The following is a 26044-nucleotide window of genomic DNA, read 5'->3' as shown; positions in this document are numbered from 1 at the left end:
AAGTGACAGGAATCTGGTGCTACCCTGTCTGTTTGCCATGGTGGTGGTGGTGTCTGAGAAGATCTGAATGTGTCGGTCGCGGAGAAGAGGCAAGAACACGTGGCAAACCTGGAGGACTGCATGCAACTCCAGTGTGTTGATGTGCACATGCGCTTCCCTGGCAGTCAACCTCCCCTGTGCATTGCAGCCCCCCCCCAAATATGTGCCCCACCCTGCGAAGGCGGCATCCAGGGTGAGGGTGGCAAAAGGAGTGCCTCCAAGCACCTGGGTAGGATCGGTCCACCAAGTGAGTGATGCACAGACCCAGATAGTTGTGATGTTGCACCCCATAATGCTTTATAGAAATATGCTTATGAATGTAAATATGACATAACTGGAATATGTTTTACGCTAGATATGCCATGTAACATATCTTTGCAAAGGTTATGTTCTACTGCATGTATTCATCCTATTAGTATGCATGTATCATTTTTATATCTGAAGTTATGAGTGTTGGCTCTATGCTTGTATTTAAAATGTTTGCTGTAGAAGGCACCTAAGGCAGATTTGATCAACATAGTGTGAAGGGTTTATTCAAGTAAATGGAAGTACTTGGTGAACAAGGGACCTTGATAGACACCAATCCACATCTGAGCTTTCCTGGGAATGTCCCTGCCCATGTGACTCCAAGACTCCATCTTGTAGCTGGGATTCTACACAGGGGGAGAGAGGGTTTTCCACCCACAAGAGTGAAACTATATAAAGTCCTGGGACACCCCTCCATTTTGTCTTCAGCTGGCTCAAGAGGCCTCTCCACCCACAAAGGATACCTGAAAGAAACTGGAACAAAGGACAGTAACCACAGGGGTGTGAGTGATAGCTGGACCCAGACTAGAAGGAGACTAGTCTGTAAAAGAAGCTTACTGGAACATCTCTGAGGGTGAGATCTCATCTATAATCACTTTCTTACTGTAGTAGGCTTAGACTTACATGTTTTATTTTATTTTGCTTGGTAATTCACTTTGTTCTGTCTGTTATTACTTGGAACCACTTAAATCCTACTTTTTGTATTTAATAAAATCACTTTTTTACTTATTAATTAACCCACAGTATGTATTAATACCGGGGGGGGGGGGGAGGCAAACAGCTGTGCATACCTTTCTATCAGTGTTTTTGAGGGCAAACAATTTATGACTTTACCCTGTATAAACTTTATACAGGGTAAAATGGATTTATTTGGGGTTTGGACCCCATTGGGAGTTGGGTATCTGAGTGCTGGAGACAGGAGCACTTCTTAAGCTGTTTTCAGTTAAGCCTGCAGCTTTTGGGGGATGTGGTTCAGACCTGGGTCTGTGTTTTAGCAGGCTAGTGTGTCTGGCACAATCAGTCAGGGTTCTGCAGTCCCAAGCTGCCAGGTAAAACTGGCTCAGAGGTAGTCTCAGCATATCAGGTGGCAGTCCCAAGGGGGTTTCTGTGATCCAACCCATCACAATGGGAATGGTCAAGGCTGACTCCAGGTGGTCTTAATGGAGCCTGTAGACAGAGATGAGCCACAGTTGTAGGCAGCATATATGGAGACACGTGTGCGACGTCACATAGGTGTAGGCCACCATGTGGTTGAGGAGGCAGAGACAACCGCCCACCATTGTGCATTGGTTGCAGCGCAAGATCTTCATGAGGGCCAGGAAGGTGGCAAAGCAGTATGTCGGAAGGAAGTCTAGGCGCACTCCAAGGAAGTGGATTGTCTGCATTGGGAGGAGCACGGATTTCTCCATGTTGACACACATGCTCAGTGGGGTCAGAAGCAAGCAGAGGGCTGTGACCACTGTCGCCATCTCTTGTGGTATGTCTTCATTGCAGAGTTAAATCAGGATCTTACTCAGGTGTTGCCCTTGTTCCCTTTCTGTTCACATACAAAACTTTGTATCATTTAAGTTTTGTGGTGCTTCAGCCTGAGCTAACTGGCTTATCTGGGGCTGCAGGCTAAAACTCAAGTGAAGCTTTCACTCGGGCTAGTAACCTGCCCACTTTGCAGTTAGGACAAAGGCTAAATCACTTGAGTGCTGACACTTTTCCAGTGCCTTCCCACAATTCCTTGTGTATCAGTGCAGAAGGACAGAAAAATTCTTCCAGAATTCACCAGGAAAGAATCAGAGTGGTTCAGTTAACCTCAGTACAAAGAACTATCAAAGGATATGTCCTGAGAAGTTGTCACACTATATATAGGTGAGTACAGCGCCAGGGAGCACACAGTAATTCATCTGGAGATTTGCAGTGCGGCTGCACACACCCAGGCTAGGCTAACCTGGATGGTGGTCATGCAAATTAACTCTGCAGAGAAGAGGTACCTTTGATTCTCAGTCTTGCACTTCAGCCACAAGATGATCTCCTCTCACATGATTAATGATAAAAAGGATCTTTACTTATAGGAAGGAGCAGCAATAATGATGGTCACTTGGCCAACATTCCCTTGTTTAAAGTCCCTTTCATCAACACATATAACCAAGAAAGGGAAACCAGTTACAACACAGAGGAAAACTCCACTGCAAATTTTAGTGTTGACAAGTATGCTAAACTGGAAAATACCAGTTACAGAAAGGTTCCATGGTAAAGTTCCCACCTGTACTATATATTGCAACCATGTTCTAAGTTGGTCTTTTAATTGGCTGAAGTACAAGGAATAGTTAAGGCCAAATCCTCATTCAGAATAATCAGAACAGCTCCATTTACTTAATTGGAGCTACACCACTTTACACAAGCTCAGGAGTGAAGCCATAATGACTGCTGTCTGGCTATCCACTCACTACACAATCAATGACACAGGAAATGCTGTGGGAGAAGCCATATATGAAAAGTGATAAAACATTTTATTCTGATTGATTATATGCCGTTATTCATACTGCAGTCTGTAGCCTGACATCACTATCTGTAAATACCAGAAAAAAAGAAAATGTAGCTTTACCTGAGCAAGCCTAAGAGCTGGGTTAGCTGGCAGTGGTCGTGCAGGTACAGTCTGATGACAGGATAGCTGATGAAGGGGTGGTAGGACTCGCTGGGGTGTTTTTAACCTCAGCACATCAGATGTCTTTACAGGGTTACTGATATCAGTAGTCTGATATGGTAGCAATCTTCTCGTACCATCTCTCTATAGAGCCATAAAATAATAACATTTGTAATTTTAAAAATTCCCAATGAATATTATGGATACAAACAATATTGTTTGAAACACTGTAATCTTCCTTGTTCTGCACTTGCTTTCCCCTTCTTTCCCTCCCTGCTTTACCGTACCCCTAAACTCCTTTTCTGTAGCCAGAGAACAAACAATTAACAACTTCCAGAAGCCTATTCAAATACTAGTCCTTGGCTGTTCAGAAGGTAGCGCTTCTGTCTGAGATGGCTGGCTGTATCCCAGAGACTAATTATATTTCCTTTCAACGTTTGAAGTCTCCATCTGTTTGGAACTTGGAAGCCAAAGTGCATTTTGGGCCCACCTTTTCTGCTCTTGTTTAACTTGTTCATAGTTTTATATAATTTTAATGCTTATTATCATTAAGTGTCATAATTACTTCAAACATACAGGAAATGTATATAAAATTCTAGTAATGATATTTTGACTGTTTAATAACCCACCTGATGTATGTTTAAATTTTGTGGCTTTATGACTAGATTTTTACTGAGAGTTGTGGTATGAACATGGTTAGGCTCAAATGAACTGGAAGGCCTTGCTGGACTCACAGACCTGCAATACAAGTATACACTTATTGAATGCAACTTTGTTCTTACAACTTTACTTTTTTCACAGTATCTTTCTCAGAATAACACTTTGAAAGGGCTTTCTTATTTTTTCTCTCTATGGAAAACAAGGAAATGTAAAAATTTTCTAAAAATCTTGCAAGAATAAAAATATAGATTTTTTTGAAGCCACTAGTCTGTTAAATTAGCTCTTGCAATCTGTGGAAATGCAGCTTTATAGCTCCCAAGAGACTGTTCTAATGAGTCTAACATTTAAGTAGTAATGACCTCAGATACGGAAGTTTTAGCTCACTTGACTGAGTTTAGATAAAAGGCCAAACCAGATAATGAAAATATTTCAAGCAATCCAAAAATCAAGGCAAAGTTTCCTTTACTTTTTAATTGCTGATCATGGAAAGCATAATAAAAAGGCATATGGTCAAACCCCATTTTATTTACTGACGTCAATGAAGTTGAAGTGAAGAAAGAACATTTCTGAAAAACTCAATTAATGAATGAATGAACTTTTAGTAAACTTGACTCAATGTCTCATATACACATCACAAGTATTGAGAAATGGAATGAGTACAGTCAATTTCTACTGAAGTTTATAAAAATGAGTGAGTAGTTAAGGAAAATCATCATACCTTAGTTTCTCTATTGTTGTCTTTTTATTTGTAAATAGCAGTCTAATCAAAGTCTTCCTTTTGAGATACATGATTAAACCAGCAACAATAAGGCACAGAATGGTTACGAGTATTCCTATGGTTAAACTTCTATTATCTGAAATAAAACACATTTTTTTTACTTCTGGTAGGGGTCAGTTATGATGAAATTTGTGTGATATCAAGAGCGGGATATTGCTGGCTAGGCCTACTTTCTAGCAACATACAAAATGAAATTAGTAAATAATTTATTACTATTTCTGCTATGATTATGCTTGAACTTAATTCTCACATCATTTGTTTCTGTCAACTCCAAAACCAAAATGGTTAAATACACGCTGATAGACTCAGTCCATTCCTCAACTGTATAAATATCCAAAGCAGAAAACTGGAAAAAAAATAAAGAGGGTGCAATAAAAGATGGAAGAGGCAATTAAATATCACTCTCAGTGATACAGATACTAAAAACGTTGATATTCTGTTAGCTTCAATTTGAGATTATGACTCAAAACTCAACAGCTGATAGCAAAATGGTTGTGTCTCAATTTACTAAAGGTTTCTCCCCTTCAAATGGATATTAGTGAAAGTGTAAAAATCAGTTGTCTTATGGTGGAAAAACATAATTCTTACCATTTAAGGGTCAAATGAAGTAATAAGACTACTCGTGGTTGTATTTATTTAAGACACTACAGAATGGCAATTTCTTTACCAGATTCACTGTATTCCAGTGGCCCACTTCACAGTGTTATTTGGATTGCATTACTCTGGATTTTACAGTCCAAATGTCAGCCCTTTACATTACAGGTTGGCAACTGCTGTGACAATGGTTATGCTCCTTGAGCTCAGTAACAACAGATGGATTGGAATAATGGGCGGCCTTTGCTCTAAATACAGTAATATGCAATAATGAATAATGCTGGCAGCTTCTGCTCTTCCAAAACCAGAACATGATCTAATCAAAGATTCCATCCAACCCAATCTGGAGAAAACCCTGCCAGGAGCGCGCACTCTCTCTCTCTCTTTTATACTAATGGGGAGCTCCAGCTCAAGGTTCTCTGCTAACTGCAGCTGTGGCATTATGACAGGGGGGGTGGGAAGGTCTCAAGCCCTTAGAGCTTTATACGTCAAAGCCAACATCTCAATTTGGAAATCAAGGAGTAAGCAATGTAAGAATCTGGTATCATGTGCTTGTGATGAGACACACCATTTAATGTGCAGGCTGCTGCCTTCTACACTGCCTTAGGTTTCCAGAATGATTTAAAGTGCAGTTTTGCACAGAGTACATTGCAATAGTCTAATCTAAAGGTAACAAAGACATGAATCAATCATGCCTGCAAGGTTTGCAACTAAAAAAACCCCCAAAATCAGTCACAGTCTTGTGGTCGGGAAGAGATGGGAAAAAACTCTGGTAGATAGGTCTGCTATATGATCATCTACCAGCAGCTGGAGATGCAATAATACTCTAGAACTGCAAACTTTAACAATGTATGGAATTTCTCACCCTCAGTAAAAGGTACAGTTATAATGCTTATAATGGCAACCTACCAGCATTATCTCAGTCTTATCCTGACTGAATTTCAGCCAGCTAGATTTTTAACGTACCCCAACCTCAACTAGACATTGGCCAATGCAATTGACAGTATTGATTGCATTGACTGACAGTGACACAGAGCCCTTTAGCTCAGAGTAACAGTAATAAATCTCTTTCCAGTCCTAAAAGCTAAATAAAAATGAGTAAACTGAGTATAGGCAATTACATTTAATTTATCTTTACATAATGATTCTGTTAAATATTTAGTGCTGCTATTTAATAAAGATATAGTGTGCTGAGTACACGGATGTAGTAAAAGTTAGCTGGGTGAAATCAGTTACTAAAGACAAATCAGGCCGTGTGTCTCATTTAACTAAGGTAAATGACTGTTTGTTTCTTTTTTTATTGAGTTAATCCTTCTACCGTTTGATTTACAGATGTGCAAACTATTCAGGTCATAATCCGAACCTTGTATCAACTGCTCATATTTAAATCACAAGTGTCAGGGAAGAAAAATTAGCTCCCCTAGCAATTTCTATATTTGTTTATTCCTAGTACTACTGAGTATAGCATGGGCATTGAAAATAGATGGCAAAAGTATCATGATATATAAAACTGCAGAAAACTAATTTTAAAAGTAACATTAAAGGGCATCCTTTCAAAGTAGAGAATTGAATTATTGAAGACACCCTATATTTGCCTTCTGTGTATTGCAGCACATTCTACATGATATGTACAGTCAGATTTTGTAGTTCCCTGAACTACTTAGCCATAGCAAGGTAAGTTTAAGAAGGACTTATGTTAGAGCACACCTGGAAAAATGAGAATATTTACACATTAATAACTGTACTTGCTCACTTCTTGAGCTCAGTTTCTTTACTGTTTTGTCGGAAGTTTGGTGTTTAAATAAAATCTTTCTCCCTCAGAACCTTCCTTCTGCTATGTCCTGCAGTGAAATCATGTTGTTGCCATGGAAATGATTGTGAGGTCACTAGTTCAGCATTACAATTCACTGCAGGATCCAGTATGTAGAGAATACAATCCAATTTATTTTTGAATAGCATTATTCATGAAAAGAGCTCAGATTACTTCCCAGGAAATCATAGGCCACATATGCAAATGTGAGTAGACTATGGGCCTAATTCTCCTGTCACTGATATAAATTAGAACTCCATTGAAATCACTAACGTTATGGTACTCTGAAATGTAACATGTATCTAAGGATTATCAACACATATCGAAAAAATCTGTGTCTGGCTAGAGGAGAAATAGGATGCGACGGCCAGTATTTCAGGGATTGCTCATAGGGAAATTGAAGGCACAGGGTACAGGAAATATATATATCTTCCATTAGCATCAAATTTTCAAAATATGTGAAAGTTAAATGGATTTATGTTTGTGACATATTCAGAAGTTTCCCCCACTATAAAAGCCACCATATGACAGTTACTTATTTTTCTGGATTTGTCATATTCTGAGGTTCCGATTTTTAAAAGTGCATGCATGCAAATCAGTTAATAGCATGCATGAATGTCTGGTCACATGAGTGCACAAATTCCCGATTTGCACTTGTAATGACAGTAATTTCAGACTTACATTAGGCACACAATTGTGGGTGTGGCTTTGCATGCACAAACTGTACAAATATATCATTGAAAATCAGTCTCATAATTCATAGAGTATAAAGCTAGAAGGACCACTGTAACCATCTAGTCTGCCTTCCTATATAACACAGGCCAAAGAACTTCCTTGAATTATTTTCTTTTTGAATTAGAGAATATCTTTCAGAAAAACATCCAATCTTGTTTTAAAAAATTGCTAGTGATAGAGAATCCACCACGATCCTTGCTAAATTGTTCCAGGGGTTAATTATCCTCACTGTCAAAAATCTGCACTTTATCTGTAGTCTGAATTTGTCTAGTTTAAACTTCCAGCCTTTAGATCTTGTTATATCCTTGGTCTGCTAGATTGAAAAGCACATTGTCAATTTTTTGTTCCTCACATAGGCACTTACAAACTGTGACCAAGTCATCTGTTATCCTTCTGTTTGTTAAATAGATTGAGCTCCTTGAGTCCATCACTGTAAGACATGTTTTCCAATCCACTAATCATTCTTGTGGATCTGTTCTTAACCCTCTCCAATTTATCATCAACATCCTTCTTGAATTGTAAACCCCAGAACTGGACACAGTATTCCAACAGCAGTTACACCAATGCCATATACTGAGGTAATATCCTTAATACTACTCAAGATTTTTTGTTTATGCATCCAAGGATTACATTAGCCCTTTTGGTCAAAGTATCACACGAGGAGCTCATGTAGAGCGGATTATCTACCATAACCTCCAAGTCTATTTCCAGGTCAGAGTCCCGCATTCTGTAAGTTTTGCCTGCATTCTTTGTTTACATTTGACCATATTAAAATACACATGGTTTGCAAGTAATCCAGTTTGTTCTGTATCCATGACCTGTCACCTTCATTACTTACCACTCCCACAGTCTGTGTGTCATAAGTGAATATTAAGTTTTCTTCGAGGTCATTGATAAAAATGTTAGATAGCGTCAAACCAAGAAACAATCCCCAAAACCCACTAGAAACACACCCGATCAATGATGATTCCCTGTTTGCAGTTACATTTTCAGACCTCTCCGTTAGCCAATTTGTAATTCATTTAACGTGTGTGATGATAATTCTTTATTCTAGTTTTTTAATCAAAATGTTGTGTGGTATCAAGTCAAATGCCTTACAGAAGTCTAAGTAAATTACATCAACACTGTTACCTTTATCATCCAAACTTGTAATCTCATCCGGAAAAGATATCAAGTTAGTCTGAGAAGATTTATTTTCCATAAACCCATGCTGATACAGTGATGCTGTAGGCAATGGAGGGTGTTCTGGAGTTTGATGTATCTCAAGGTAGATCAGAAACACTCTCTCTCTCTCTTATTTATTGAGTCTCTTATCATATTACCATATATGTGAAAAGAACAGGAGTACTTGTGGCACCTTAGAGACTAACAAATTTATTAGAGCATTTGTTAGTCTCTAAGGTGCCACAAGTACTCCTGTTCTTTTTGTGGTTACAGACTAACACGGCTGCTACTCTGAAACCAATAAATACGTGGGAACTGTTACAGGGTACCCTGTAAGCCCTTACAGCAGTTGAAAAGTTAAGTTACTTGCTCATGTCCACCACTGAGTTAGGGTTAAAACTTGAGTTCCTGGTTCGTAATCTTGTGCTCACACCAATATACCATCACCCCACATCCCAGAACTACCTAACTGGATAATGTACTCTTAAAAACAAACAAAATCTCTGCGTTGTTGTGTTCTTAATTATGCAGTAACATTGCTACAATCAACTGGCAGTGTTTTTTGCTTCATTAAATTTTAATTAGTGCCAATTCATTTGGACTAGCTTGCCCAATTTATTGACAGTTTTGCAGTCTCAGTACCTATTTCAATAAAACCCATTTGGATTTTCCCTTTCTACCATGGAATGGCAGGAAAGCATCAGCTATTACTAACCTGCTTGTCTGGTTGGTCCACTGTCCATGCTGCCGCCAAACCCTGGCTTGTCACAATGGGGAGGGGCCCAGTCAGCTTCGCAGTGACAATTTTTTTTATTGTTACAGACCTTCAAAATAAAATGACGACAAATGAAGTAATATGAAAAGTTATTCCAGGCAGCTTAGATTGACTCTTATCAGACTATAGGAGCTTTCACTCAGGCAGGGGTAGATGCATGGGGATTAAAGCTCATGTCACAACAGGAACACATCCAAATCAGCCTGCTGCCACCACCTCGATTAAATACAATTGCTTACACATTTTTCAAAATGTGTATATCCTAATAGCAATGTGGAACCTAAATCACTATTTTTGTATTGATAACTTGAACTGTAAGTGCCATATAGTACCTCTATTGGAACTATAAACCTCAGAGCATCAAAGAGGAGTAGTGTTCATCTTCAGTCATCCAAAATAACACTCAGTACAGTCGTCTTTAGTGTCTCCCTTTCTCCTCTCCAGCAGGAGCCCCACTTTCTCACAACTCCTGTTCTTTCTCCCTTGTAAGGAACAAGATTCCTCTCACCTTCCTAATGCCGCAACAATGCCTGAGCAGCTTGCTTCCTGGTCCCAGTCCTAATCTATCTGGGCTGGACTGCCGACTGATACTGCCACTTCTCAGGCCTCAGCTCTAAGGGTGACCAACATTCTCAGTCAAAGGGAGGGGACAGGGAACTGGAAGCAGGACACTGGGTATGCAGGTTGGACGAAGAGGGATCTTGACAGATGAGAAGGATGGTGCAAGGTGGGCACCTCCGAACAGACCTGACCTGGCCCAGGTTCCTGTGACTAAAACTTTTCTTCTTGACACTAGATTTGCATGACCTGCAGCATGAGGGAGCACCAAGGGACAGACCCAATAGGGTAATAACAACCTGTTTCCATTGCACAAGGGAGAATGAACTAACAGGATCCCAGTGATTTATTCTTGAGAGATACTAAAAAGAAAAAAAAAAAGAAATCTTCAGCTCTCCAACGAAGGGCTAGCTCTTCAGTTCTCGCCCAGGGGAAGACCCTCTCCTCCCATCCAAATGAGGTGCTGCCGGGATTTTAAGCAGCGGCTAATGATGCACCCTTGCCATTATGGTACGATTGAACAAGATAAACATTGTGCTGCATAGGACTAAGCAAGGCAGAGTTACACTTGTATCACTCTCACACTCTTGCACTTATGGCAAGGTGCCAAGGGGATCCTTAGTCCTACTAACATTGATCATCACTGCTCTGCAGGAACCTTTGCCATGGGAAAACTTGACAACAGATTGATCAGTAGAATCCTGCTTCAGACAATCTAGTTAGGTCAAATAACCTCTCAAGATGCTTTTTCTGAGGAAGCCAATTTGCATGCTTTCAGTAAGGCCGTATTTTGGGGAATCTGCATAGTTCAATAAAAATAATCATTTACTCAGCCTTCGCTTCCTCTCACAGTACTTTTAAAGGAAATGTTCCAGAGTCATATAAAACATTACAACTGATTTGTTTTCAACATACAGGAGGACAGTTAAAAATATTATGTAGGCTACAGTAATTTATAAATTACAACTCTACAAGGATTACCATCTACAACTCTGCAAATTCTTGTTTTGCTTCTTAGAAGTCACCATGTGTTCTCCATAGCACTGGTGTACAAATGCCAATCTGTAAGTCGATGCTTATTTCCGCACATTGACAAAAAACAGTTACTTACCTTTCGTAACTTGTTCTTTGAGATGTATTGCTCATGTCCATTAGATTCTAGGTGTGTGTGTGTGTGTGTGTGTGTGCCCACGTGCACGGTCATCAGAAATTTTTGCCTTAGCGATATCCATACAGTCGGCAGTGGCGCCCTCTGGAGTGCCGCGCTCATGTGTTGGTATATTAGGCGCCACTGGCCCTACACCCTTTCAATTCCTTTTTGCCAGCAACTCTGACAGAGGAGTACGAGGGCAAGTAATGGAATGGACATGAGCAACCCATCTCGAAGAACAACAGTTACGAAAGCTAAGTAACCGTTTTTTCTTCTTCGAGTGCTTGCCCATGTAGATTCCATTCTAGGTCACTCACAAGCAGTATCCATGGAGGTACGGCTTGTAGCACTGCTCTACTGAAGACAGCATCATCTCAGGCCTGCTGCGTAAGTGCATAATGAGACGTGAAAGTGTGAATGGATGATCAGGTAGCAGCCCTGCAGATACCTTGAATCGGCACTTGGGACAGGAAGGCCACCAACGAGGCTTGCACCCTTGTTGTCTGGGTGGTTACAATCGCCAGTGGAGGCACTTTCGCCAGATCATAGCAAAACAGATGCAGGAGGGGATCCATGATGAATTCTTCTGGGAAGACACTGGAAGACCTTTCATCCTGTCCGCCACCATGACAGACAAGTGCATCGACTTATGGAATGGCTTGATCCTTTTGATGTAAAAGGCTATATTCTCCTGCCATCCAGAGAGCGTAATTTACGCTCTTCATCTGACTTAGGAGGCTTTAGAAAGAAGACAGGTAAGTATATGTCCTGGGTTGTATGAAACTGTGAAACAACCTTGGACAGGAAAGCCAGGTGCAGTTGTAGCTGGACCTTGTCCTTGTAAAATGGAATTTGACCTTCCAGGAGAGTAGAAGAAGGGAGCAGGAAGTCAGAGGTTCAAAAGGGGGACCCATGAGCCGCGTCAACACGAGATTCAGGTCCCAAGGAGGGACAGGGTCATGAACATGGGGATAGAGTTGCTCCAGACCTTTCAAAAACCTGACCGTCATGTTGTTAGCGAAGACTGACCTGCCCTGGAATGGAGGCTGGAAGGCTGAAATAGTGCCAAGTGGACCTTAATTGAGGAAAGAGACAGGCCCTGGAGCTTGAGGTGCAGAAGGTACTCCAAGATCAATCACAGTGAAGCCTGCTTGCACGGGATACCCTGGTCAGGGCAAGATTAACTCTCCTTGGACCCGGGACTATTAGATTTTGTGGGGCCCCTGAATACAAGTCTTTTTCCTAATTTAAAACAAAATGATCACAATTATGGCATTGAGGCTATTAACACTATATTAAACTTGCCTTTTAATTAACATAAAGCCCTTCTGTGGTTACATTTCAATCTGAAAACATGTAAAATATAGTTAAGTTAATTCAAAATAGCCTACTACTTACCTTAGAACAGCTGTTATAGTAGTTTCTTTCTGGGAGGGAGTTTGGGTGCAGGAAGGGGTCCAGGCTGGGGCAGAGTGTTGGGGTGCAGGAGAGGGTGAGGGGTGCAGGCTCTGGGAGGGAGTTTGGTGCAGAAGGGCATTTGGCTCAAGTGTCCTTAAGTCCATGCAGCCTTGCATCTGTCTGCTCGGAGAAGAGACCGCTCCCATCGAATGGGAGGTCCTGGGTGGAGGACTGCATCTCCTGGGACAGACCTGCAGATTGAAGCCAGGAACTGCACCTCATTACCATGGCCGAGGCACTGACCCTGGCTGCCAAATCGGCTGCGTCCCAGGCCATCTGGAGGGAGGTCCTTGCCACTGTGGTACCCTCCTCCAAATTGGCGGTGAATTCTTGGGCCAAGCCCTGGGGTAGCGAGTCTTTACGCTTTTTGAGGGAGTCCCACAGATTAAAATTGTATCTCCCCAATAAAGCCTGGTGATTTGACACCCTAAACTGAAGGCTGGCTGTCAAATAAACTTTCAAAAGCACGGTGAATCAAGTATCAGGCTGCTCTGCCATTTCTTCCACCTCCAGGCCCAAGTTCGAAGCCACTCTTCTGAGCAAGGCTTGGTGCTCCTTAAAGTCATCAGGAGGTGTGGCGCTTGAGGGCCTGCTACTGCCTTGTCTGGTGACAAGGATGAGGATTAGACCACTGCAGGGAGGGCCTGGGACATTGTCCCCCGTGGGGGAAGGTTCTTTTGGAGTGGGTGCCCGCTCCTCTACTGCAGAATTGGATTCTGCTCTGAGCACCGGGCCCGGTGCCATCGGTGCTGTGGGTTGCTTCTCTGAGACAGCAAGGGAGGAGTGATGCGAGAAGGGCATTGGCATAATTGGCATGCCCGACATGTTCCAATATGACCACTGCGCCTGCCATTGGCCCTGCTGCCAGGTTGGCACTGTGGAAGCCGAGGTGGTCTCGGGTGGCCACAAGGGCTGCTGCTGTCATGGCGAGGGGCTGAAGTCCTGTTCTGATCTGGACGAGTCCCTTTCCGGGGACCAGGGTGGGGCCGTAGAAGCTTGTGTCTGGCAGTTGACCGGAGCCGTGGAAGACTGATGCCTCGAATTGAAGGACCGGTGCCACTCCAAAGACCAGTACTGGCGGCAGGGAAATCAGTGCCATGCCAATGACTGATCCCATTTCCGAGGGGAACGATGCACCGATGGAGATCTACGCCGAGAGGTAGGCTGGCAGGAGGATGATCTGTGTCAGATGTACGGAGACCACGTCTCACCATAGGCACATCAATTGTGATCGCAAGCGCAGTGCTAGCAACCTGGGCGGTAAGACAGGAGACCTAGGTTGTGGAGTCAGGGATCCCAGCCACAGGCATGGGGAATGCTGCATCTGCTCTGGGGACCAACAGCGTTTGGCTTCCCTCTGAGGAGGTCTCATGGTTGGCTTACCCCTTCGGGAAACCTTAGCTGGATCCAACACCATGCACTGCACTGGCGGCGCTGGGAGAGCTCTCTGATCCCTGGCCACCGGGAGGGCCTCAGACGTCGACGGCCCTGCCAAGTGCCTGGGTGCCCTACCACTCCCGGGAATTGGTGGTGGATCCCTAAGGGGGACTGGGGCATCCAGCCGGAGAGGTACCCCCTTGTGGCTACGGCGTGGGCAGGTGGCCTGAACTGGGTCCTTTGCCCAACAAGGGTTCCCTTGACCCTTCTTGCTCAGTGCTGGGGAGTCTCGTTTCTTCAGATGCTTCTTGGGCACCGGCGAAGGGGAGCAGGGCCAGGCAGAGCCCAGTGTTGGCGGTGCACTGTGCACCAGGGTGAAGGTGCTGGTCGTAGAGTCAGAGTGGGAAGGTGCTGATGCCGGGCGAAGTGCAGCCTCCATGAGGAAGGCCCTTAGACAAATGTTGTGCTGCTTTTGAGTTCGAGGACAAAAGTTCTTGCAAATGTGACATTTGTACTTCATGTGCGACAGCTGGTATGGGGGTCACTAACAGGAATAGGCCTATTGCAGGCAGAACCAGGTTTAAAGCCTGAGGACCGGGGCATACCCCGCCCTGGGGCTAAATCCCCTCTGGGACTCTAACTTACTAAGTAACACTACTTAACACTTACCTACTGTAAAGAAACAATATACAAAGCTAACAACAATGAGAGTTAGAGAGAACCGCTATCCACTTGCAAGGCAAGGGGAAGGCACTCCGACCAACCATCATGGCCGGTAAGAAGGAACTTAGAGGCATAGGGCTTGCAGTGCCTAATATATCGACACATGAGCACAGCACTCCAGAGGGCGCCACTGCTGACCCTACAGATACCGCTAAGGCAAAAATCTCTGACAAGTGTGCATGTGGGCACTCACACACCTAGAACAGAATCGACATGAGCAAGCACTTGAAGAAGAACTTATATTATCATTGACTCTGCAAACATTCTCAAAACACAAGCTATTATCTATTAATTATAAAAAGGGATTTTTAGTTCCTATAGTTCTTGAAGCATGATTTCTGTTGGCACAGGCTTTCACAGAAACAAATGAACCAATCATGCAGAAAATCAAGATTAAAATGATGTAGTTTGAAATAATTAACACTTTCATGAAAAATATAAATTGTGTTTAAAAACATTTATGTGCTCTTTATCACTAAAACGTTTTGTGATCTGAAATAGATTTAGATTTAAACAAGTTATGATAATCTCTCTCATGTAACTTTCATAGAATTGTATGACTGGAAGGGATCTCAGAAGGTCATCTAGTCCAGTCGTCTGCACCCACGACACGACTGAACATTATCTAGACTATCCCTGACAGGTGTTTGTGTAATCTGCTCTTAAAAATGTCCAGTGATGGAGCTTCCACAACCTCCCTCGGTGATTTATTCCAGTGCTTAGCCACCCTGACAGGCAATTTTTCTTAATGTCCAACCTAAACCTCCTTTGTTGCAATTTAAGCCCATTTCTCCTTGTCCTATCCTCAGAGTTTAAGGAGAACAATTTTTCCTCCTTGTAACAACCTTTTATGTACTTGAAAACTGTTATGTCCCCTCTCAATTTTTTCAGTCTTCCCTCACAGGTCATATTTTCTAGACCTTAGTTGCTCTTCTCTGTACTTTCTCCAATTAGTTCACATCTTTCCTGAAATGTGGCGCTCAGAACTGGATACTCTGGTTGAGGCCTAATCAGCATGGAGTAGGGCAGAAGAATTACTTCTCATGTCTTACTTAATAACACTCCTGTTAATACATTCCAGTAGGATGTTTGCTGTTTTTGCAACAGTGTTACACTGTTGACTCATATTTAGCTTGTCATCCTCTAGGACCCCCAGATCCCTTTCTGCAGTTCTCCTTCCTAAGCAGTCATTTCCCATTTTGTATGTGCGCAGCTGATTGTTTCTTCCTAATTGGAGCACTTTGCATTTGTTCTTATTGAATTTCATCCTATTTTCTTCAGACAATTTCTCCAGTTTGTCCAGATCATTTTGAATTTTAATCCTATCCTCCAAAGCACTTGCAAACTTTGTAAGTGTCCTCTCTCTGCCATTCACTAAATCATTGATGAAGATATTGAACAGAACCAGACCCAGAATTGATCCCTGTGGGACCCCATTTAATTTGCCCTTCCAGCTTGCCTATGAACCACTGACAGCTACTATGTGGGAACAGGTTTCCAACCAGTTATGCACCCACCTAGCTCCATCTAGGTTTTATTTCCCTAGTTGTTTATGAGAAGGTCATGCGAGACGGTATCAAAAGCCTTACTGAAGTCAAGATATACCACGTCTACCGCTTCCCCCCATCCACAAGACTTGTTACTCTGTCAGAAAAAGCTATTAGGTTGGTTTGACATAATTTGTTCTTGACAAATCCAGGCTGACTATTACTTATAGCCTTATTATCTTCTTGGTTGTTCACAAATTGATTTGCTTAATTATTTGCTCCATTATCTTTCTGGGTACTGAAGTTAAGGTGACTGGTCTGTAATTCCCCTGTAATTCATACACTGCTGTCAGCATGGTTTTGCTTTTTTTTTTTTTAATTTTAATCCTTTTTGAAGTGCTTTTTGAAAAATCTCAATTCAGATGCATACTATAACTCACTGCTGGGACCACAGAGAAACAACTTGTTTGAAATGTTAATAGGAAATTCTTCATGAAGGAAGGGTAGGTTTAAAATCACTTTGAAGATGACACAATTCCTTTTCATCACAGAATGTTAATTTAAAAAAAGATTAATTACTACTGGATCAATTTTTTTTTGTTAAATAAAAATCACATTTAATTTCTCGCAGTGTATAAAGGGCACTGAAAATTAATATCTTTAGAGTGAAATGTTGAAAAGACTTTGGCTGATATATTACAAAGAATCATAGATTCCAGAGCTGTTACAAATGAATGATTTATTGCTCAGCTGGGTATTGACTGACTGCAAAAAATTGTTTCTGTAATACTTACTCCACGTCCATGGCATTTTGTTACACATTCATGAACACCAAATATACTAATATTTTGGCACCGGCGATTAAGACAGATCTGCAAAATGAGAAAGAACAGCTTTAATGTTGCTGAAAAAAACATACCTAGGGTGCACACAGTGAACTATTATATCCTTACAGCTACATTTGTTCATCTATCACCTTTCCAGTAGCAATTGTACTGATTTGCCTATGCAGCAACTGATTTCACACCAGTGGCATTATCCCTGATTTACAGCAATGTAAGGGAGATCAGAATCAGAACCTATGGCCCAGGTTTTTAAAGATATTTAGGTGTTGCACTCAGTGTTGAAATGTGTAACTGGTTCAGGAGCCTAAGTTTCATTTTCAAAAGGAATTTAGGCACTTATGCGCCATGCATGGCAGTCAATGGGCTTTGGGCTTCTACATGCCTAAATCACTTTTGAAAACAAGACTTAGCTTCCTAAATCAGTTAGGCATTGTGACACTGAGCGCAGCAATGTCTAAATACATTTAAAAAGTATGTCCTTTATATTATCATCCTTGTAAATCCTTGGGGTTAAAATCCACTTCAATCCCAGGTCAGGGTAAAGGTTGGTATCACTCTTGACTAGCATGCAGGGTATTGCAAGATTGAATTTCAGATATATCTGATATCGAAGGCTATATCCTGAGCTAGTGTTAATCTGCATAGTTCCATTGACTTCAATGGAGCTACACCAGTTTATACTAGGTGAGGATTTGTCTCTTAGTTTTTGAAAATTAACAACTACTAAAATACTTTATTATTTACGTAATTGTGTTCTTATTCTTCCAGAATTATGAACATGCCAAACTGGATTCTTTCATGTACTTGAACTGGCTATATTAGAATTCTCACAAGCCAACAGACAACTTCCTGAATTAAAAGATCGGATCCTCTGCTGGTATAAACTGACATAGCTCAATTTACACCAGTACGTGGAGCTATGTTGATTTACACCAGTGGAGGAGATGGCCTGGGATGTCTGGAAATTCTTGAATATTTTCAAAAGAATACTGATCAATGCGGGGGGGGGACGCGGCTAATTTAATCTCATCTGATAAATCTAAACCTTTCTAACTGAATTTTTTCAAGAGAAATTATTTTTTAAATCAACTATAAATAGAGTTGCAGATTAGGTAAAATAATCATCTCACAGGAAATTACAAATTAGCATTAGCCTAGGGGAAGAGCTTTTACCCTTCTGTTAAATAGAAATTAACAAATATAGAGTGTCATATATAATCACATGCAAAGTTCTTTGTTTTGCAATCATTACGGAGAGTTAACTTCACTCTTCCCACACAGTTGAAGGTTGGGATAAAGCAAGATTAGCACCATTTAATAAAAACACCAACCAATACAAATTGAAATGACTGATGTAACTGATGGTAATGAAAAGTTATCCAATTCAAGCTGAAACAAATATTACAATTGGAATGACTGTTACTATACTAACTCAACAATAAAAACCACAGTTATAAATTCTGCTCTCCTTTAACTCTGTAGTTCAAAGTTTAGTAGGATTACAAGGCAGTCACAATAATTAGCAGCAGGCTGGGTAAAAGTGATGGTAGTAGACAAAAGGGATGTCTAATCAGGGAAGTTATCCTCTGGGGGAATAACTGATTACAGCAGTATTTACAATTCAGATATTCAGAGTACACTGTCACAGAGAATTCTGAGCCCATTAAAATGGCTGCATTTCAAACTGTATATCTTTAGCACAAAAAAAAATCAAGAATATTTAAATTCATATTCTGAATCTGTAATACAATGTGGTAATGCCTTCAAAGTAAAACATACAATTTCATAAGTATTAGGCTGTATATTCGATAGTTTGTGTATATGTATACGATTAGACAGATTAGAAAGATTAAATACTCACTACAGAACTTGAATGGGGGGATTTTATACCACTGGATTCCTCACTAGTTTTCTCTTTGAAAAGCCATTTTATAGACCATTTTATAACAGAATTACTTGAAAACATTTTTGGAGGGTAGTGCGTTTTCTTATAATATAGTTTTTGTAGTCATGATTAGGACATGTTTTAAATTGGTTGCCAATATGCCTAACAAATTATGATAACTCAGCAAAACTCAAGCATTTGGATATATGAATGGTTTTGTTTTAACTTACCTAAACTTTTCTAGGCTCTTCCCCTTTTTCCTTTCTGCCCACAATCCTCCAATAGCATGACTGCCCCCTGCTCCTCAGTAGTTCCGGGACACCATTCTTCCCTCCCCCAATAAATTCATAGCACTCCAGTGTCCACAGGGCTCTTCTGTCTCCCATTACCCCCTCTGCTCTTTTCCTCTGCAGCCAAAACTATGGATGTGGTGCCAAGATGGAAACTGTACTACAAATGTGCAAAACAATTAGCAATGCCTGCAAAATGTGTGTGTGTGTGTGTGCACGTGCAAAAATCTGCTTTGGTGGCAGCACAACACTTGGTTTATGTTTCCCTTTGAAGTGAAAGGCCATTCTTTGCAGGCAGAAGCTGCCTTTCTTCTTAGCAATTGCCTCAATTTCAATAAACAGCTTTTTCTGAAAGTGAAAAATGGAAGTGTGAGCAATGATTAGCAAAAACTGATGAACACATTACGAAGCTGGTGTGAGGCTAATCAGAATTTTGAAAAAATACCAAGAAACCTCATGGACTCTGAAAGTTTTGGATATTGGTATGAAAATTCAGGAACATTTATATTTTGAATCTTATGTTTCATTAAACACAAACTGGTTGCTCTGAATGGGTCTAAAGGACATTTAGGAAGTACTGGGTACCCTGTGTATGGAAATCTTTTGACCTAACAAATGAATTCTGTTCAACAGTGTAAACAACAAATCTTGAATCAAGACAACATGCAGACCTGATTAATTACAATCCTAATGTCCAGGTGTAGCTCCCATCAATAAATATACTTAGCCAGATTTTCAATAATTGGCCTTTATTTTGGCTTCTGGAATTATTTTGCAGGAGGTAAAATCTCTGCTATGTGTACAAAAAGTACTTGTCTGTGCTCATAAATCACATGTCTAAGTGATTTACATTCTACTTGCAAAACTGTGGGTTCAAAAACAGAAGCAAAGTGAAGGAGTAGGTAAAAATCTGGCACAGTATGAGGGTATGGAAGACAGTGAGATATAATAATAAAATAAAAAAGTGACACTTGTCTTAGTACACAGAGATTTGAAACACAAGGATGGTAAAGTTCCACTTTTATACATTGAGAATTGGCTGCTTGGAGAGTATTTTTGAATCTTACTTTTTCATCTTCACATTTTGTGCCTGCCAGAACGAGACCAGGATCAGGCATATCATCTCCCAAGTACACATGGGTACCACGACACAGAATCTTGCCTCCTTCCTGCAGCGGGATATTTGTTTCTATGGAAACAGCATTGGTACCAATTACAGGTCGATTTGCTCCCCCTTGACACTGAATTTTTCCACATTTAGCATCTCTGAAGGGAAAAATGATTTAAATAATTTTAAAGATATCCAAAACCTGAGGCTTGTGTTGCAATGTCAGTTGTTCTGAGTGCAAAGAGAGACCCTACCTGGGTTCACATTTAGCAAAGGAACTTTTGGAGTCTTTGCCACAGTTGCCATAAGGATCGCCTGCAGAATTGACTCTCTCAAAGCAGATCCCAGGGGCGGGTTTAGCACCTGAAACAAAAACAAATCAAGACTTTCATCTGATGCAGTGTTTTTAATAATTGTCTTTGAGCTCCATGGGTTTTTTAGGTGAAGGTAAGATGTAGCCTGCCTACAGACAAAGCACAGCAAAACACTTGTGCTTGCTCAGCCTGCTAATTGAGCAACCTGAATGTGTGGGTTGTCCGCAGTTGGTGGTCTCTCTTGGCTAGGCTAACTGATAAGCATGGCAGGCTTAGTTCTCCTTTAAGATGCCTAGATGGTGTCCCTCATGTATCCTCCGAGGACATAACAATTGTAACTAGTTTGGCTAAGAAAGATATTGAATACTTTGCCAGTTGGCTTCCTTCCCTTCAGAGTAGCTAAGTGAGAACTTAAGAGCTAAAGAATAGCTAAAGAGAACTGCTAGGTCACTGAGCGAAATGGGGAGAAAGGGATATGTAAAGAGCTCATAAAACACATGCAGTTCTTCAAAATTCCAAACAAGAGGAAGGACTGGTTTGAGGGAAGGGTAATTCTCTAATGAAGTGGCTGAGCTAGGAGACCATTAAGCTATATGACACCTGCACGTTATTTACACTAGCCTTTTTAATGTAAATATTTCCCAACACCAGTGCAGCTTCTTTGGCTACAGCAAAGGTGGGAATGCTTGTACAGACAGGTCACAGATACATTGATTTTAAAGCCAGATTGGAGCTTTAGATCATCTAGTCTGACCTCCTGTATAACACAGACCATAGAATTTAATCTAGTTGCTTCTGTACTGAGCCCAATAACTTGTATTTGACTAAAGCATTATCTTCTAGAAAAGCACCCAAGATTTGATGTATAGACTTCAAGAGATGGAGAATCCACCACTGCCCTGGGTAGGTTGTTGCAATGGTGATTGCTCTCACTGTTAGACATTCACACTTTATACCTAATTTGAATGCACAGCTGTAACTTCCAGCCATTTGGTTCTTGTTACACCTTTATCTGCTAGTAAACAGGTTTAGTCACTGATATTTTCTCCCCATGGAGGTACTTATACACCATGTGCAAGCAATGTTCCCTCTAATTTTTGGCAGGCCCTGTGCGCAAAAAATTTCTTCTGTGCAAATTTTTGTGCTTCTGTGCAAATTTTTGTGCAGGCGGTGTTTCGCCATGTGCACGAGGTTTAGGATCTGTGTGTGCACGCACACGTGCACAGTTTAGAGGGAACAGTGTGTGCAAGTCATCACTGGCATTCCAAGCGCCATGACTTGCTCTGAGAAGAGTTAGATGGCACAGTGGTTAAAGTTTAAGCAGATGCCTGGACCTCTGCTTGTACCAGCACTCACACCATTGATAGCATTGATGTAGCTATGCCAGTGGCTGTTAACAAAAAAAGCCCTCGTGTAGAATACAGCCAACAAGCATTGGACTTTTGTCCGGATCAGGAAAATGAAAGAACAAAACAAAATGATTTGAAAACCTGCAGGCTGAGAATATTACAATTTTAGCACATTATGTCCCTACTCCTTAACAACAGAAACAGAATATCCTAGTGAGCATTACAATTGCCAAATGTTTTGTGCTGTTTCCAAGTGTGTGTATATAGTAAAAAGTCTGCAGTTTGGGGGAAAAACTTTTAAAAGAGGGAGGTTAAAAAAGAGTTTCATACTCTTGGAGAATAAAATTAAACATGCTGAAAAGAGTTACAGTTAGTATGAATCTTTTCACTAATAATCCAAAGATTAAAGCCTCAATTAATTATCTACATTTCACAGTCAGAAGCTTGACTAATAGAATATCCTTAACTGAACAGCAAGGTAATGCTACAATGGACAAAATTTGCAATCTTAAAGATAGGTTTTAGATGGCTTCCCCACCTTCCTCTAACTTTTTACATATTTAAACTGGAAAACCCAGAAAATAGGGCATAGGGGGAACAAAATATGAGCTGCTGCTCTCCTGGAGAGAAGGACAAGAGACTGAAATCTTTGAATGATTACTAACAAGCTTGCTGAGTTCAGGATACTTCTCAAATCTGAGACTATTAAAAAGGTCTCACATGGAATCCTTGCACTTTTTTCAGAAAACCACAGCCAATAATTGTGAATTGACTGAAGCATCTAGAAAAATAAACTAGCCAGATGAAAGCCAAAATGCGACTTTCATTTTCTATGAGATTTCCTTCTTGACTTTCCATTTCAGGGCCAATGGCTATTCAATATCAGACTAACATTAAAACGTGCACAGGCTATGACTGGTTTTTGAGAGGGAAAGTGGGATGGGGAAGAAGGGGAGATAAGTTAAAAAATCAAGTATACCTAATTCCGTTTCCTCTTACATCTGCACAGACCTAATTATTTAGCCCCAGCTTTCATAACTGACCAAAGGAATGCAACACTAAATAGTTCTTGTGCACCTGATTCTGGTCTCTTCTTCTCATCTGGGAAACCTCTTACGTAGTATGTTATATTACTACAGTAATGAACACTTCCCCTGAGAGTGTATCAAGAGAATGCTTCACTCTGGCAGTCCAAAGCACAGATATGTTTGCACCAGAATGATATGTGGGTTCAGCAGAGTAAAAGCATTGCTTGCATACATGCACCTGCATTGCCTCAAGACCAGCAATCAGGGTTCAATAAGGCAATGGCCATTCCTTGGATAAGGATCTGGATGAAGAAGAAGAGCAGATCGGGGTATATTTTTATTTTCTGACTGAACCTTTAGAGTGGGACACCCACCTATATTTTTTAATGTGGAAGCAGCCAGCATGTTAAAGATGACAAAAGAGGCCTTGCTGGACAGGGAACACATCTGTCTCTTCTAGCACAACAGGAACATTCAACTCAAACTGATGTTACTTATTAAGAGAATAGACCTTTAGAGAACAGAAAGTCCATTCCTACCAGGCTCTGAATACTCTGCGTGTAAAAGCACCTGACTCCCACTGGTCAACTGTGGTCTGAAAACCAAATCCTAGCTCTAAATTTCTGTCTCCTAATTGAAAGCACAACATTCATTGGCTTGGGATTCAGATGGCTGAAGCCTTCTCCAGACTGGTCTTTTTACCAGCTTTGGATTTATTGTAGTTGCAAACATATAAATGTGTGAGGAAAGTGAACAGATGGAGTTACTGGGTTAAAAGAAAGATTTCAAAGGACACTTATGGAAGAAAATCATAATGGTGTGTTTCTTGAAGAAGCCCATTTATCACAATTTCAGCACATAAACTGAAGCAGAAAGAGCTGTCTTTCTCTATTTTGCTACTTCAAGAGGAAGAAACAAAATGATTTGTGAAAATATTTCCAGTGGATATTAAGCTCCTTGATCTGGATGAGCGGAGTTTATTTCACTTTGCTATTGATAATTATAGCATTGCAACCCTATAATTAAGGTCCTATCAGCCCTTCCTGTCCAAATCTTTTTTTCAAGGAATTAAATCAGACATCTGAAATCACATCACGTGCAAACATGCCATTAAAGTGGTCAGCCTGGATAGATTTTTTTTTTCAGATGGGCAAACTGATAAATTCATTTCTTTAGTTATAATACAGAAACAGAGAAATGTTGTGTGGTTTCAGATGCTTCCATGACCGGCTTTAATTAAAAAATAGCTTAAAGAGTACAGTCCAGGCGAAGAAGGAGGGTTCGAATCTGGGAAGGCGAGAAAGTTCTGATAGCAGAGGAGGGTACAAACACAGAAGTACCAGGTGCTGGAATGAAAAACAGACAGGAGAGGAGGGATGGTCTTGTTAAGAGACTAGACTGGGACTCAAGAAATGTAGGTTCAATTCTCAATGTTGACACAAACTTCCTGTGGGACCTTGGGCATGATGTTTAATCTCTCTGTGTCTTTGTGCCTGGTCTCTCAAATGGGGAAAATAACCCCATAGGGTGAGTGGGAGACCTGAAGCTCAGACACTACACTAATGAGTATCAATCATGTAACCGTGTATAAATAAATACAAGAAAGACACGCAGGAATCCTAAATTTTGCAGGCTAAAGCCGTGATTCTCCATCCTGTTAAGTCTGCTTTGTGCTGTTTCGGTGGTGCAAAGCAGACCTCAACCTGCTTTCTCTGGCCAATGGAGAAGTCTCTTTGTATAGGGGGAATAGTCTGGTGGTGCAGAGCTAGTATAGTGCCTGCATCACTGGCCCTTAACTGTCCATCTGGGTGGGCTCTGGTGGGCTGCTGGCAGTCTGTGTAAGACAGCCCAATTTTTAAGCTGCTCGGCTTTGCACTGGGGAACATGCTGGGTCCCAACGAGTCCCAGTCTGTGCTTGATACTAACTTTGTAGCTCTAGCTGGACTGGAGGAACTGGGCCTAAATTTGTGGTAATCACGTTTTATCATGTTCAAGTACTTGTGAATTTGGGTATATAAAGTTCATTTGTATTTACTGGTCATGCAGATAGATATAAATCAATTTAAAGCTTGGTTAGACCAGAGTTCCAGGTAAAATGATTTAACCATAGTTTAAACAGACAGTTTGGATGGGGGCAACCTGTATTATAATGTCCTAATTTATCTTGATTTACTGCTGTAGGTTTTTTGTTTTCTTAAGAGCTTCTGCCTTGAGCATAGGTACCCACAGCAAACACACACATACAAGCAGAAGAACGCTTCCTAAACAAATGACCATGGCTGTTCAAACAGCCACATAACAAAATCAGCTGCCCACTAATTATTAAAAAGCCAGTGCCTGCAATTGGCTCCCCAAAGCCCTCATTTACACCATGCCTGGAAAAGGCCGGGAAGAAGATGAGCACCGCAGTATGTCCTGAAGCACCAGCATGTTGTAGAGTCACAGACTCTTCATAGGGAATGAATGGTCATCTAGCAGAGCCCTCTCTTCTCTCATACTAACGGGGTACTAGCTCAGATGATAATCCCTGTTACTTGCAACGGCTGGCTATAGCACCAGCAGACAGACTCCATCCAACAAGAATGCCATGTGTCACTCGGCTGCACAATCTGCCCCACATTACTCACACAGGAACAAAACACACACACACACACACACACACCCTTCCTAAAGATTCATTTGCCTGTCAGTGTAAAAAATGCCAGCAGTCTAAAGGTTAACATTTCCTCCACTCCCAGGAAATCAATAATTTGTCTCTTTCTAATAGTTTTATCTGCATATCTAGCTTTTCCAGAAAATGCCGATGGAGCAGCAGACATTATACAAAGGCATTTACGATTGATGTATCCTTCAGTCATATTACTGTCAATAGGTCAAATCAATGGCAATATGACTTTTTAGAATTAAAAAGGTTTCAAGTAGATGCATTTTACCCTTTTAATATTAAAAATGACACACATGCAAAAGTATGCAGTG

General features: G+C 41.0%; 1 protein-coding gene across 1 annotated transcript in view; it reads right to left on the bottom strand.

Annotated features, from left to right (window-relative positions):
• ADAM12 (ADAM metallopeptidase domain 12) overlaps nt 1–26044 on the bottom strand; it is a 353284-nt gene that overhangs the window by 11937 nt on the left and 315303 nt on the right. The window contains exons 16-22 of the mRNA XM_073354062.1: nt 20632–20740; nt 20337–20535; nt 17044–17121; nt 9437–9545; nt 4359–4494; nt 3610–3718; nt 2942–3124 (exon numbers count right to left, since the gene is read on the bottom strand). Of these exons, the coding sequence (XP_073210163.1) occupies nt 2942–3124; nt 3610–3718; nt 4359–4494; nt 9437–9545; nt 17044–17121; nt 20337–20535; nt 20632–20740 (923 nt within the window). The remainder of the gene's footprint in view (nt 1–2941; nt 3125–3609; nt 3719–4358; nt 4495–9436; nt 9546–17043; nt 17122–20336; nt 20536–20631; nt 20741–26044) is intronic.

The sequence above is a fragment of the Lepidochelys kempii genome, chromosome 7, assembly GCF_965140285.1.
Source record: "Lepidochelys kempii isolate rLepKem1 chromosome 7, rLepKem1.hap1, whole genome shotgun sequence".
NCBI classification, from domain to species: Eukaryota; Metazoa; Chordata; order Testudines; family Cheloniidae; genus Lepidochelys; species Lepidochelys kempii.
Note: the sequence above shows the minus strand (reverse complement) of the source record. Positions and strands in the feature narration are given on the sequence as shown.